The sequence below is a fragment of the Acomys russatus genome, chromosome 19 (genome assembly GCF_903995435.1).
Source record: "Acomys russatus chromosome 19, mAcoRus1.1, whole genome shotgun sequence".
NCBI lineage: Eukaryota > Metazoa > Chordata > Mammalia > Rodentia > Muridae > Acomys > Acomys russatus.
Genome location: NC_067155.1, coordinates 7,676,858 through 7,691,609, shown reverse-complemented (window position 1 = coordinate 7,691,609; position 14,752 = coordinate 7,676,858). Strand labels below are relative to the sequence as shown.

The 14,752-nt window shown below is 54.9% G+C and overlaps 3 protein-coding genes across 5 annotated transcripts; all 3 read right to left on the bottom strand.

Annotated features, from left to right (window-relative positions):
- Positions 1-1,140: 1,140 nt before the first annotated feature.
- On the bottom strand, positions 1,141-4,308 carry Ccdc106 (coiled-coil domain containing 106). The gene is given in 6 exon segments (XM_051162345.1): positions 1,141-1,667; positions 2,192-2,401; positions 3,690-3,711; positions 3,713-3,861; positions 3,964-4,068; positions 4,196-4,308. Coding segments are annotated over 6 exon segments (834 nt in total). The 5' UTR covers positions 4,227-4,308; the 3' UTR covers positions 1,141-1,350.
- A 2,675-nt stretch (positions 4,309-6,983) lies between these two features.
- Positions 6,984-8,008, bottom strand: LOC127203026 (zinc finger protein 581-like). Its single transcript, XM_051161840.1, is given in 2 exon segments — positions 6,984-7,466; positions 7,856-8,008. Coding segments are annotated over 2 exon segments (636 nt in total).
- Positions 8,009-8,039: 31 nt separating this feature from the next.
- Positions 8,040-10,496, bottom strand: LOC127203527 (zinc finger protein 580). 3 transcript variants are annotated; one of them, XM_051162354.1, is made up of 2 exons: positions 10,110-10,496; positions 8,040-9,214 (listed from the first exon to the last, which is right to left on the bottom strand). In XM_051162354.1, the coding sequence occupies exon 2, from the start codon at positions 9,200-9,202 to the stop codon at positions 8,684-8,686; it is 519 nt and encodes a 172-aa protein (XP_051018311.1). In that variant the 5' UTR covers positions 9,203-9,214; positions 10,110-10,496; the 3' UTR covers positions 8,040-8,683. The 3 variants fall into 3 exon arrangements, with proteins under 3 accessions (XP_051018311.1, XP_051018310.1, XP_051018308.1); XM_051162353.1 differs by having other exon boundaries at positions 10,337-10,496; XM_051162351.1 differs by lacking the exon at positions 10,110-10,496 and adding an exon at positions 9,323-10,080.
- Positions 10,497-14,752: the final 4,256 nt, after the last annotated feature.

Sequence of the window (14,752 nt, the reverse complement as noted above, 5' to 3'; positions counted from 1 at the left end):
CCGACCCTGTCCAGGCAGTCGGTCACTTCCAACAATCCTAACCGTCCAGGCCTTCGGCTCTTTCCGAAGGTTTCCAGCGCTCGCTCACGGCCCCTCAAGAGATTAAGCCCGATTCTAATCTTCGGCTCTTTCCGGAGGTTCCACCGGGTCACTCCGCCCCTTCCGGAGAATTTCGTCCCGTTCCGCCACTGCTTCGGGAAGGCCTCACGCTCAGGGGGAAAGTTCGGCTTTTTCCGCCATGGCTTCGGCTCCTTTCGGCTTCCAGAGCGGATCAGAGGTGGGCCCGAGAGCTACATTAGAAGAGGGGCGGGGTCTCGGCTCTTGGCACCTGGCTCTCTGGGAGAGAACGGAGGAAAGCCCGACCTCTCGGAAGGCCAGAGAAGGTGTGTGGGACACTAGCCGCCAGTGAGGCAAAGAGTTTTCGGGGCCGCTGCGTAGGTTGTTAGCGCGGCTCGGGGCGCCTGCGCACGGTGACTTCAGAGGCGGCGGGAGGGGTTTTTGCGCCTGCGTAGCGGTCTGAGGCACGTTTTCTCAGCGCTCGGGAGGAGCCGCCACTCTAAACCCACATTGCGCGTGCGCCGGGTCTGCCCTTTTCCCCCTCTCCCCACCTCCTCCCTCCCTCGCAGGCACTAACTCAAGACCGTTAAACTAGACCGCACTTTCCCGGTTGCCTTGGCGATGGCGTTAATCCGCCCACTCCCCGGCGCGTACCGCGCAAGCGCTGAACGTGCCACCTACGGGACTGCAATCTCCCTGACCCCTGGTTGGCTGACAGGCGGGCGGGAGAAAACGAGCCCGCACAGCGCCCCCTGGTACCTCCAGGAGACCCGCTCAGCTAAAGGTCATTGAGTCAGCGCCCCAGCCGCCGCGGCTTTAGAGTCAAGCTTCCCTTAAGAGTTTTTTTTTTGGTTGTTTTTTTTTTTTTTTTTTTTTCAGAAAAGAGTTTGCTGCCCTGCTTTCCGCCTATGCCTCCTGGGGCTAATTACACCCTGTCCTCCCCAAACTCTAGAGGTTCCTGCCTGAGCGCCCGGTCCCGGTCTCCGTGGCAACGGCCACCCCCTACCGGCACACACACACATCCTTTCCTAGGAAGACCTGGGACCCAGTTTATTGAAAATTTTCATGTCTCTTTAATTTAAATTCTCTGAATAATGCTCTGGCTTGTGGGATGCAGATGAGTTGGTTACTCCTGGCTAGCGAGGCCGAGCTGGCAGCCCTTGAGGAGCGTGGAATGGAGATGGGGTGCCTTGCCTGTGCGGCGGGGAGACAGGAAGGGCAGTCTTCTGGCCCTGGCAGCACCCAGAGAAGCCCGGCCTAGCCAGCGGTCTTCTGGCCCCGGGGAGGCGGCTCTCACCGCTTGAAGCGGTAGGTGATAGGCAGGAGAAGCTTGCTCTTTTTGAGAGCCTGCACCTTCTTGAGAGTCTCGTCGTCCAGCGCCAGGAAGCAGCGGCGGGAGTACTCGAGCAGGCGCTCCTTGGATGGGTCGAACTCTCCCACCTCGGCCAGCTTTTCTGGAGCCACGATGAGCAGCTCCGCGATGGGAGTGGTCAGCGCCACCGTGTTCCGGTCCACGCGGTGGTGCTCGAAAGCTCTGGACATGCTCTTCAGCTTCTGGAAGGTGCCCAGGATCTTCTTGTAGCGGCAGAGCACCCCATCAGCGTCCTTCACTGCAGAACCACCAAAAGGGCAAAAAAGAGGAGGACAGGGGAAGACACCCATGGGGGGGGGGCGGGAACCCAGGTAGAAACAGGAGGGCAGGCATGAGGAGGAAAGATGGGGTGAAAGATACAAAGGTTAGAAAGAAAATGAAAGTAAGGAAGGGAGGGGGGGAAAAAAGGAAGTGGAGACACATGAGCCCCATACAGGAAAAGAAGGGAGACAAAACGGAAAACAGAAGAGATCTGAACAAGAAATAGAGATGGACTAGGGGAAATTAAAGAAGGCAGCCCAGGACACCAGAGATATAGAGAGGCTATGCCATGTGTCCAGAGAGCCCCTTTCTGATGAGGAAACAGGATTAACTCTGCTGGTCGGTGTAAACCGAAATTTGAAATTAACTCAGGACCACACAGGGCTGTGATATGGAGTTGGGTCTAACTGTTCTGTATAGGGAAGTTAGGGCATCACTAGAACCCACGCTGCGTATCTGGGTGGACACCCCTCAGCACACCCACCCCATGTACCCACTCACCCCGCTGCCTCTCTCGAGCCTTGGGTTTCCCAAACCGCCTCCGGCCAGTACTTCCCTTCTGCTTCTGCCTCCTCCTTTCACTGGCACTGCCCTCTTCGGACACTCCGCTGAAGGAGGAGGCTGCGGACTCAGGGTCTGAGGCTTCCCCAACCCCAGCCCGGCTGTCCCCATCAACCCTCCGAGGCCCAGGCTTCATCCGGCAGTGGTCCTCTGGGCAAGAGACAAAAAAATGTACAGTGATACAATGTCCTACCACTACCCTGAAGGAGGCCAGGTCCTCAGGATGAGGACACAGTGAGCCCCCAAAATGAGACGTTAGCTACACTGAGTGGCATAAAGCCAGCTAGGATTCAGGGAACACTGGGTGCATTTTTCTAGGCTCTAAACTTGACTGAATCCGGTCCAGGGATTCGTGAAGACCTTCAAGTCTTTGGGGGCTTCTGAAGAGGAAACATATCCCAGGGGCCTCCAGATAATAGAGTCCCAATCCAGAGGCCTCTGGGTGGAGGATTGGCTATCAGACTCCTACAGAAGTCGGGGTTCAGTTTGGGTACTGGGGAAGGTTAACTCCCTGAGGTTCAGACTCAGGATTTTCAGAAGGATGGATTCCTGAGGAGAACTGGAGTCAGGAGGACTCTGCCAAGCCACACCAGGGCAAGAGTAGAGTCATGAGGATAGAGCTCTCAGGGTAAAACCCAAGATAGGTCCCCCAGTAATCTACCCCTCGAAATACCATAGGCCCTTTGCAAGGACGTTTGCCATTGTTAGCAATGAGAAAGCCTGCCAGCAGCTCAGCTGGATACAGAGTTATGACCTGAATACAAAGGCTAAGCTCTCCAAGACCTGAGCTAAAGATCTGAGGAAAGACAGCCCAGAGTGGGGAGTGTGCCACAAACAGCCGTCAGCATATTATTAAGGAGATGGGATCCCGCCTACCAGAAACGGTGCTACCACGATGCCAGTCCTAGGTTAGATCAAGGCAAGGTGGTGGAAACTGCCCAAGGACCCTGAGGCGGAGTGTAGGGGACAGCAGGTACTAAGACCCCAGTCTCTGTGAAATAGGACACATTAACCAAGAAGTATAGAACAGGGTGGTGGGAAGACAGGACCCCAATTATTTCCAGGGCACCTCTGATGGGTGGATAACTGTGCCATTCAGAAGTCCTGGGGTGCAGACAGGGCCCCTCTGAGGAATCCAACAGACTGCAGTGGGTCTACTGACAAGGAGATAAGGGACAGTTCCCCTAAGATGAGGAACCTAAGCTGGAAATCCAGACTCAGGAAGACAGGCCAAGTGCTTGAGGCTCATGGCTTATGGGACAGTCTGTGACAAGGCAGGAAATGAGAAGTCTTTGAAATCAGTAAAGAGATGGCTGGGGACCCTAATACAGACCTGGGCCTAAAGTGAAAGGGTAAAATGGCATTAGGTCCGCCCAGTTCTTGAGTTGGGTCTTGAATTGTGCAGGTTCTAGGGGGAACAGTGTGCCCCCACCCCCACCTGCATCCATCCGGGCCGAAGAAAATGAACTTGTCCAGTTGACAGCGCAAAAAGTCTCTCTCTTCCTCCAGGTCCTCAATGCGCTTCTGCAACCACGAGTTCCTCTCCAGGGCCATGTGCAGCTGGGCTTTAACGCTGTTCATCAGGGTCGGGGAGGTGGCCTCTGGAGGATCTGGGGAAAGCAGGGGTGAGGGGGGTGACGCCCCAGGATGAGGCAGTACCCCCACACACACACACAATGGCTCCAGTTCCTCCACACCCTTTCTCAGCTCACCCTCGAAATTTCTCCCAGAGGGACTCAGACTGTAGAAAATCTGTGACTCTAGGTGGGGTGCCTCTTCAAAGGGGATGGAGATGTTGAAGGTCTCTTCATCCTTCACTGGAGAGAGGCCAGCATAGGTCACGGCCTGGGCCTTTACAGACCACCCCCAACCACAGCTACCCCGTGGATAGAGGGAACCAGAATGTATGGCCAAGGGTGGGGACAGAGTTCCCAAGTGCCTCACTTGTCCGCCTACGGTGGTTTCGGTCATTCATAGCGAGGCTTCCTGCAGCCCCAGCAGCTGAGCCCTCAGAAGCGCTGGACAGAAACAGGTCATCAAATGTAGTCAGTCCCTGGAGAGGTGGAGTACTTGTTCCTCCAGAGTACAGAGGGATCACCGGCCTGGTGCCATTGTCTGGAGGAGAAAAGGACCCATATTTCTGGACAGAGACACTGAGGTTTCCAAAGTATGTACGGGGGGGGGGGGGCGGGATCAGCGAGAGGGCTCTTGGTTGTGAAGGAGTTCGGCCCTTAGATTCATTCATGGGGTGCACACCACAGGGACACTTTAGCCTGAATAGGAAAGCTCCTCACTATGGGCCAGCTCCAGATCCAAAGCCATAAATGGGAGGGAGAAACTGCCCCCTAACGTCCACGTATGGGGTTGGGATCCATTCTGCAAGCGTTCCTCTGACCCAGCCACCCATTCCTCCTACACTAGCGTAGGCGAGCAAAGCCCTCCCCCGAAGTGGGGGCTGGGTGCGTGCGCAGTGCGGGGGAGGTCAGCGTGGGTAGGCACCCCCGCCCTTTGTCCCACTAGTGGGAGGGGGCGACCGTGGCAAAAAAAAAAAAAAGGTCCCAGAGAGGGCAACCGGCATGAGGGTGTCGGCCATGGGCACCATTCCCCGCCCTTGGATGCTCAGGGTACATGGGCCAAGGCCCCGCTCTCACCCACCCGCGCACGGACTCCAGCCCTGGGACCTACGGCAGTGGTGGCGCCCATGCCCAGCGCCGGGGAGCGTCTGCAAAGTGTCGCAGAGAGAAGCGCCCACCCACCAGTAAGCGGGCGTAGCGGCAGAGGAGGGGGATTCTCGGAACTGGATAGCGGAGGGCGCAGAGTCGCGGGCACTTGCCGAATCGGGCCTGCAAGGCCTGGCGCTCCTCTTCCTAGGGCCCAGGTGAGGCCCGCCGTTTGTGCGGAGGTCGGGGCCGCACTTGCGCGATAGCCCCTTGCAACACGCCAGCCCCCACCCCCACCCCCGCCCTTCCCAAAGCCTAGGCAGGGATCCTCATGAAATTCTCATCCTGCACAGCTGACGCGGTTCCCGGGGTCCTCCAGGTGAGTGGCTATGTGCCCAGTGGGCCTAGGAAAGTCGGAAGGTATGAGGCAGTAAGGAAAATTGAAGCGAAACTTGAGTCCTTAAGGAGCTCGCTCGTGCATGCACACCTCCAGCCCTAGATGCCTCAGGCAGGTGTAACCCCCACCCCACCCATGGAAAGGTTTAAGGGAATACGAGGTCCAGGATGTGAGAATAGATTGTGTGGTGGCTACTTCTCTGCAAAGAGTGGGTCAGGGCTCCCACTGTAGCTGCCCGTGCAACAGCTGCATTCCAATCCATGCCGCCTCGTTCCTCCATAGCTTCAGTTCACTCACCTGTTAAGGGAGAAGTTACTCTCTAGGGTATTTGCGAGGATGCAGTGGTGTGACGTACCAAAGGCTCGGCCCAGAGCAGGACCGTCTTGGGGCTTAAGATCCAAGCGCTGTTGGTATTATTTGAAGTCAGACGGTGGAACAGAAAGAAGCACAGCCTTTAAGACACTCCCCCTCTCCCTTCCGCCCCAAAAGAAGCCCTGTAAAGAAGCTGACTGCATCTGGCACAAGACAGGTAATGAAAAGGGACGGAGAATACATATTTATTAGACCTGCAACAAGGTTCCACCTGCCTCACCGGTTCACAGGCTGCACCCTTTGGGGATTCTGAAGCCCTAATGGAAGCATGGCTTAAACTAACCTTGCAGCCAAGAGACTAAGTCGCTTACTCTCACGCTTCGCTTTTACAAATAAACTGCAACCTGGATCAGCAAGTCCAGGGGGAACCACCTGCCCTAGATCAGAGTGCCCTGTGCACACTCAAGGTAACTACCGTTAAAATTGTTCCACGTGTGTGTGCTGTCCTTACGTTCTGAGTTGCTATTGGGGAGGGGGGGAGCCCGGGCAGTGGTGGGGCATGCACTCGGGAGGTATAAGCAGCTGAGTCTCTGAGTTCCAGGCCAGCCAGGGCTACACTGAGAAACCCGATCTCGAAAAACTTCTTTTTAAAAAATGTGGATTGCAATTTAATTGCGGAAGGGTCGGGTTCAGACTCTTATTTCCAACAGTGCTGAGAATGTGGCTCCCTCTGTAGGATGCCTACCATGCACAAAGCCCTGATTTCCAGCTCTCAGGAAGTGGAAGTACGATCACAAATCTAATGGCACCCTGAGCGACATTATAACTGTCTCAATAAATAAGGTTTGGGAGAACTGAAGTTGGCCTAACTCCCAGAGGAGGAAGGCAGACTCATCCATTCCCCAGTCAAGGTTCCAGGTGATGAGTGCAAACTAAGATGTCTCAAAAATAATAATAATAATAATAATAATAATAATAATAATAATAATAAGTACTAACTGAGATGGGGTGTTTGTTGGGTGTCCAGTCTAGGGCGCTACCTTCAGTGTCAGAAGAGACTTCTGACTACCCACCAAAACTTCCAAGGCAAGAGTTTTCCCAAACAGCATTGTCCTCCATTCAGGACACCGGAATAATACATATCCCAAGTGTTCAAACTGCAGGGCTGTTCTCTATGAGGCCTCAGTCCCACCATAGCTCCAAAGCACTCTGACGCACTAACAGCTCAAAGACTCTTCAAGGCAAGGCTGGGTTTGTGTCCAGGGCCTTGAGAGCCAGGCTGCAACCCAGGCCAGTGTCTGAGAAACTCAGGAATCCCACAGTCTTGATGTCTCTAGGATCAGCAGTTCATGGATGCTTCCACCTAGTGTGCTTCTGTAGTGCGTTCGGCTTGGCCAAGTGGCACAGGCAGAGCTGGCACTGAAACAGGCGTTCCCAAGTGCACACAGCCCGAATCCCGGAAGCAGCCAGGGCAGAGCGAGCAGCTGGCTATGCGCCCCCCATCACTTGCCCTATTAGTGGAGTGGTGCCAAGCGAGGTGGCTGGCCCGCTTGAAAGCCTTCCCACAGGTATCGCTTTTGAAGGGCTTCTCCTCCGAGTGGGTGATGGTGTGTCGCTGAAGGTAAGACATGTACTCGAAGACCCTAGGGCACACCGGACGGCTGTAGTACTTTTTCTGAACCGAAGTCCCATCTGCCCTGTGATCCTCACCCACAAGCTCTGTGTAGAAGACACCCTAGGTGTCAATGAGAAGATAGTGGTTGGGACCTGGAGGGGACAGAGTCTGTGAAGAAGGCACAGGTTCTGGAGACCCACCTGTCTGACCCACGGCCTCAATATAGGAAAGCTACGGGGGTATAGGGGAAGATGGCAGCACCAGCCTTCATAGATGGAAATGGGGCCTGGTGGGTGGGAAAGACTGAGGATGGAACTGGAGAGAGGATCACGGACTCTGTCCTTGGTGTGTGTTCTGTCCAAGGTCCTCTGCGTTCTTCCTATAAGGCCCCTGGGGTCTCTACTGTCTTCTGGGCTCCAGTACCCACTGTATTCACGCAGAGTGAATTTCCCTCTGTATGCAATCAAGGCCTCAGTCCCCTCCCCCTGTGCCCTTCCCGGTCCCCCAGCGGCCATCCTTCAGGACACCTCGTGGCTCCCAGGACTCTCCCGCGCTCTGGCCACCACTGGAATCTAGAAGTGGGTCCATCCGCTAATGCTATGTCTTGCTTCTCCCGTTACACGCCTCCCTCCCCCGAAGTTCTTTCTAAGCCAACGACCCCAGTCTCTGGCGACTTCCCAGGCAAGTTCTCCAAAAGCTGCCCACTGGGACACCTCCCTCTCCCCAGCCTCTCGGGGCCAGGCATTGCAGGATAGCCCGGGTTGCCAACCCATGGTTGTAGGCGGCAGAGGGACCAGGGACCCTCAGCTACCTCCTGCACCTGACAGTACCGGGTTTGGGAAATACAGAACCAGGGAGAGGCGAGGGGCCTTAAAGAGGACGGAGAGGGCCGGTCGCCTAAGCATCAGAAAACAGCTCCGGTTGGAAACGCGCTTCAAACACAAGGTTCCTATGTTGTAGCAATCCGCACCCAATCTCCCTTCTCCCAATATTCAACCCACAGGCAAGTAAGAGCCCGAGAATGAAGAACGGAATGTTTATTGGGCAAAGAATGAGGGATCGTGGGCATTAGAGGGCAGTACAGAGATGATCCTGACCGTGCCAGTGCTTTTGTCATGTATTCCACGAGGACCTCACCACTTGGAAGGGGTAGAAAACCAAGACTCGGGAGAGGTCGTAGGTAGCACTTGCAAAGGCTTACACAGCACAGCCGGACTGAAGCCCAGTTCTAACTGACACCCAGGCCCAGAGGGGCAACAACTTTGGTCTACATCACACAGCTAGACGGGGGAGAAAAAAAAGACAAAATGATATTTCTCTTTGAGGATAGGTGGGGAAACTGAGGCCTAGGGTAAGGCAGTAACCTCAGCAACACTGGGGAATGTGTGGGAGTGAGGCTGTGTGGGTCAGACGTGGTGGCCCAGAGAGGGCAGGGCCGAGCTCGGAGCTCAGTGCAGGCGCACGTGCTGCGCCAGCTCCGCGGCGTCCTGGAAGCGGCGTGGACAGAGCGGGCAGGTGTGCGGCGGGCCAGCGCGCGCGCGGTGGGTGGCACGGTGCCGCGACAGGTGGCTGGAGCGCTTGAAGGCTTTGCCACAAGCACCACAAGTAAAGGGCTTGAGGTCCGAGTGCGACACACGGTGGCTCTGCAGCCGCAGAGGGCTGGCAAAGACACGAGCGCACTCTGGGCAGCTGTAGCCCTTGCGAGGACCTGGCTCTCCCGGAGTCGCCTCGCGCTGCGGCGGACCCCGAGGTTCCTCCTCCAGCTGCACCGTGTACGTGTAGGGGACCCCGTTGGCGTCGATGAGCAGGTGTCGGCCCAGCCGCGGTGGCCGCGGCCCCGCCACCGAGGAAGAGGTGGAGGAGGGGCCTTCCGCCTTGGGGAAAGGGGGAGTCTTGGGGGGCGGTGGGTCCATGACCTCCGGAGAGGAGGACCGAGGGTGGGGTGGCCGCGGCGGCAGCAGCAGCATCTGGAGCGGCAGCTGGGAGCGGCGGAGGGAAGAGAAGTTAAGATCCTCTCTTTCAGAAGGGAAAAAAAAATCCTAAAAGGGAAGGTGTTCCGATTCTCTGCCCGACTCTGTGCTACTGACCTGCCTCCCTACAAAGTGAAAACTGACTTCAGTCCCCATCTCTGGGACTCTTTGGCAACGCCTCGCTCCACCCGACTCGGGTTAGAACCTTGGACGTCCTCCGGATTCCCTCCACCCAACCCCCTCACCGACCACCGAAATCTATCTCCAAGTCCATTTCTCTTCTTTTCAGTTTAGGTCCTCTGTAACTTTACATTCCCAGGCCCTAGTGGCCTCCGAGATTTGTCTTCCATCTACCCTTTGCTCTTTCTCAAAGCTCTACTCAAGCCCTGGCTTAGTGCTCTCCCTCAGGTCCCTCAACACCCTGGCGGTAGGGGATCTCCATCCCCACTCGATGCCCGTCAGAGCCTCCCCAAGCTCCACAATTGGCGTAACCTCAAGTTTCCTCCCTAGATGCTTAGCCAGTCCCACTAACCCAATTCCCCACTTTCCACTTGGGGCTCTTTTATGTCACCCTCACACTCTTCACTTAAAGGTCTCGCCATTCTCTTCCCACTCGGGAAACAGCGGCCTGCCTCCTCCTATATGCGCCCCCATCTTGTTACATTCCATCCACCAGCATCCTCAACGCCCCCACCCCCCCCCCCCAAAGTATCCTGACATCTCCGTTTCTTTCTCCATCGCCGCTAACACCTCGGAGCCTCCTCCCACCCGCAGTCATAGACACAGGACCTTCTGGTTGCCCGTTCCCACACCAGCTCTCCCTGCCTTGGTCCCCTCCTCCCTAGATACTGCTGGCATCTCTTGTCTCTCTTCTCCCCGAGTTAAATGATGCATGGCCCCTCGCCTAGGGACCTCTAGCAGCCCTGGTCCTTTACACCACCTCGTCCCGTTATATCCCCTAGGATCTTCCCACTCTCCCGGCTTCTGTAAGGTGTCTTGGCCTCCCGACGCCCTCGTTCTTGAGCTCTGGGCGTCGCTTTCCTCGCCTCACCGTTCCGACCCACACCCAGAACCCTGCCGGCCTCGCGCCCTGCCCAAGCCAGGCTCCTCCCTCCATCCCGGCCCCCGTACCCGGTGCAGCAGCCTCTCGGGTCCGGGGGAGAGCAGGGCCGAGGTCCCCGACGGACCCGGGCTTGCCCTGACAAGCGCCGCAGCGGGAGCGAGCTTCCGGGCAGCTCCGGGCCGTCGGCGCCCGGGACGCGGGTCGGGGGGCGCAGGGGCGAGAGGGGCGACGGCGTCCCTGGGAAAGAGCGCCGTTCAGAAACGCCCGCTCCACACACGAAGGTTCCGACGCTGGAGTCGGGCCCCTCTAGTGGGAGCGCGCGGTGGGGGGAAGGGGGAGCTTGGTGCGTGGCCAACGAAGAAGGGACCTGCAAAAGAGCAGCTCCCAGCTGCGTGCCTCCATCCGTTCCGTTGCTTAGAGAGGCCGGTAAACTGAAGGCTTGCAAACCACCCCTAAAGAATTGCAGTGTGCAGCTTGTCATCTTTCCCCCTGCCTCCCCTTTCGGCTCAAGCAAAGCCACTCAAGGCAGCTAGTTAGAGAAGGGTGTTTCTGTTGCGTGAGTGAGGTCCAGAGACCAGACCTTTGCTCTGGTATTGCACGCGCGCAATCCTCACATTCTCATAAAGGAGAAAACCAATGCCCAAAGGCATTGCCAGATTAGGTAAGGTATATGTGCTCCGCTGAACATACAGAGGGAAACAGGCTGGAGAAGACCAGATACTGACCACAGAGAGGAAAATGTGGTATCCCCCTCGCCCCCCGAGCATATGGGAAATCTGAAACCTGGAGCTGGCTAGGTACAGGAGTAGGGACAAGGCTGAAGGTATAGCTCAGTCGATAGAGTGCTTATCTAACATGCATCTGGGTTCAATCCTCAGCGCTACATAAAACCAGGTGCGGCAGCTTGAAACAGGAGAATTAGACGTTCAAGGTCATCCTCTGCAACATAGTGAGTTGGAAGCCATCCTGTGCTCAAAACAACTGTGATTCTTGCTGGTGACCAGGTGGGCAAAGTAAAGCCCAGAGGAGACCAGACATTCCTAGGTAGAGGCATGGGAAGGTTTCTACATCCTATTGAATACATGGTGAAGCTGAGACTCAGAGAAAGCCAGACATAGCCACACATGCAAGCGAGGAATGGAGGGCAGTGCTGTGGAGGGCACCAGCACCTGCTGTCCAGTGTAGCTGGTGCGCCGGGCTCTTCGAGGAGGGCCTGAGCATCCAGTGTTCGTGGAGTGACGCTGCAGCTGAGGCCTGGGTCACAGAGGACGATGCATATTTGTAAGATGCACTCTGGAGCCGAGAAGCAATTAGGGGAGCTTGGGAACCATCTAGGGCAAAGTCCTAAATCCATGTACTGGAAGTTTGGAGGGGGCAACAACTGGAAATAGCCGAGGGAGAGGAGAGTTAATCTGGCGCCTAGCCCTTGGACTCCCCCCACCCCCAAAGAGTGGGTGAGCCCCCCGTTGCAGAGTTATCCAACATCTTTCCATCGGTGGCAATACTATAATTTCAGGGAGCTGTAACAAACTCTGGGTGCATGAAGCTTTTAAGCGCTAGTGCTTCTGGTGCCCTGAAATATAGAACTTATTCATGCCTTAACTAAGATTTACCCTATGGGACAGTTATGAACTTTCTTTTTTCTTTTTGAGGCAAGATCTCAAGAAACCTAAACTGGCTTCAAATTTGCAAGGTAGCCTACGATAACCTTGAACTCTCTCTCCCTCCCTCCCTGTCTCTCTCTCTCTCCCTCCCTCTCTCTCTCTCTCTCTCTCTCTCTCTCTCTCTCTCTCTCTCTCTCTCTCTCTTAATGTATACAAGTGTTTTGCTTGCATGTATGCATGTGTATCACATTGTGCTTGGTGCCCTTGGAGGTCAAAAGAGAGCATTAGATTCCCTGGAGCTGGAGTTAGGGTGGCTGTGAGCCATCATGTGGGTGCTGTAACCTGAACTCAGTTCCTCTACCAGAGCAAAAGAGTTCAATCCTGGGTGACCCACATAGTGAAAGGAAAAAGCCAACTCCAGAAGTAGCCTTCTGAGCACCATGTGCATCCATAGGGGCGCACATAAACGAATATTTTACATTAACGCAGGAAAAGGGGTAGAGGCACAGTAGGAAATATCAGTTAGTGGATGAGTGGATTTGATCACTCAATCTAAAAGTCAAGTATTGTATTCTCCTTTTCCTTCAAAAAATACTTCTGTTGGCTGGGCGTGTTGGCACACGCCTCTAATCCCAGCACTCGGGAGGCAGAGGCAGGCGGATCGCTGTGAGTTCAAGGCCAGCCTGGTCTACAAAGGGAGTCCAGGACAGCCAAGGCTACACAGAGAAACCCTGTCTCAAAAAAAAAAAAAAATTTAAATCCTCCTCCAATGTCCTCATCACCTCTCTCTCTCTCTCTCTCTCTCTCTCTCTCTCTCTCTCTCTCTCTCTCAAAGCCAGACAAATAGTGTTCATCTTCTATCAAATCTATGTTCTGACATGTTCCACCGTTGTTGGATATTTTTGTTTTGTTTTGTTGGGTTTGGGGGTTGTGTTTTTTGCTTGAGATACTATATAGCTCTGGCTATCCTTGAACTCACAGTGTGGACCAGGCTGGCCCCCAACTCACAGAGATCTGCCTGCCTCTGCCTCCTGAGTGCTGGGATTAAAGGCGCGTACCACCCACCATGTCTAGCCCTCTGCTCTGATTTTGAAGTCCCATTCTGGTTCCCCTCTCACCTGAACCCCAGTACCAGCCTTGTCACTAGTACTCCAGCCTCCAACTTGTCTCCCCAAGTGGCCCAATGAGGTTCTTCAAACAGCTGGACTGGATGGTACAGCCACACAGGACTGGAGGGATAGCTTAGCAATTAGAGCACACCAGGCTCTTCCGAGGTCCTGAGGTTGGTGGCCAGCAGCCACTTAGGGTGGCTCACTACCACCTGTACCTTCCCACACCAAGGAAACTGGCCTCTGAGAGCACCTGAACACAGGTGGCACACACACACACACAGGGAGAGAGAGAGAGAGAGAGAGAGAGAGAGAGAGAGAGAGAGAGAGAGAGAGAGAGAGAGAGAGAGAGAGAGAGAAATCTAAATCAATGGGCAGCAAGCCCTTTCAGGGGCCCCACTGGCCTCACAGCCAAGTCCAGGTTCTGCAGCCTGAAATGCGAGGGCCCTTCGTGAGACAGATGCAGCCACATCTCCATCTCATCCCTCACCTGGTACCCCAGCTGTGCGAGGCATCTCACGGCCACCTGGCCAGAGCTTGGCTTTGCACGGTTCCTCGTGAAAAGTACTAGGAAGACTGGTCCTCCAACTCCCATTTAGGTTCTGTGTGCCGGACCACAATAAAACAAGCCATCCTTTCCCGTGTTGGTGGGGGCCATCAAATCCTCTCAGAAGAGTCAAGATGAATCCGCGCAGTTGACGGCGCCCACCTTTAATCCCAGCACTCGGGAGGCCCAGGCTTGCAGATCGCTGTGAGTTCGAGGCCAGCCTACAAAGCGAACCCAGGACAGTCAAGAATACACAGAGAAATCTGTCTCGAAAAACGGGGGTGGGGGGGAGAAAAAAGAAATACACAGAAACTTTACTGGGGTCTATGCCTTAAGTTATCTGGGCCTGCAACCATCTCCACTGCCTTGACACTAGGTGGCGCTCTGAACCCAGGTTCACAACAATTTTCTTGTTGCCTTTGAGGCACATACAATAAGTATGGGTGTAGCCAGGCGTGGTGGCGCACGCCTTTAATCCTAGCGCTCGGCAGGCGGATCACTGTGAGTTCAAGGCCAGCCTGGTCTACAAAGGGAGTCCAGGACAACCAAGGCTACACAGAGAAACCCTGTCTCAAAAAAAAAAAAAAAAGTATGTGTGGGGAAGTGTGACAACTGCATTGGGTCTGTAGATTAGTTTCAGTAATCACAGCCATGTCCGCAATATTAATTCTGTCAGCCCGTTGTCTGGTCCTGTGCACTCATGACGTCAATGGCTTAAAAGTTTTCACTGGATTAGGTTTACATGCAGGGAGAACACTGTATACATAATAAATAAATCTTTTTTTTTTTAATGTCCCACAAACTTGCCTACTGGCCAATATACTAGAGGCATTACGCCCTGCCCCCCAGCCCCATTTTGGTTCCCTTTCTCAGAGTACTCTCTCTAGGTTGCGTCAAGTTGACAAACCAAGAAATGAGAAAAGAAAAGCAAACAAAGAAATTGGGCAAGGTGACACACACCTTTAATCCCTTGGGTGTGTGCACCACAACAGCCAATTGAGATGGTAGGGGTGGTGGCGGCGGGGGCGAATGCCTTTAATCCCAGCACTTGGGGGCCATTTTTTGTTTTTGATTGATGACAATTGTGGGAGGGCTCAGCCCACTGTGAGTAGTATCATCCCTGGGCAAAAAGTCCTGAGGTGTATAAGAAAGCAGACTGGGCCGGGCGTGGTGGCACACGCCTTTAATCCCAGCACTCTCGAGGCAGAGGCAGGCAGATCGCTG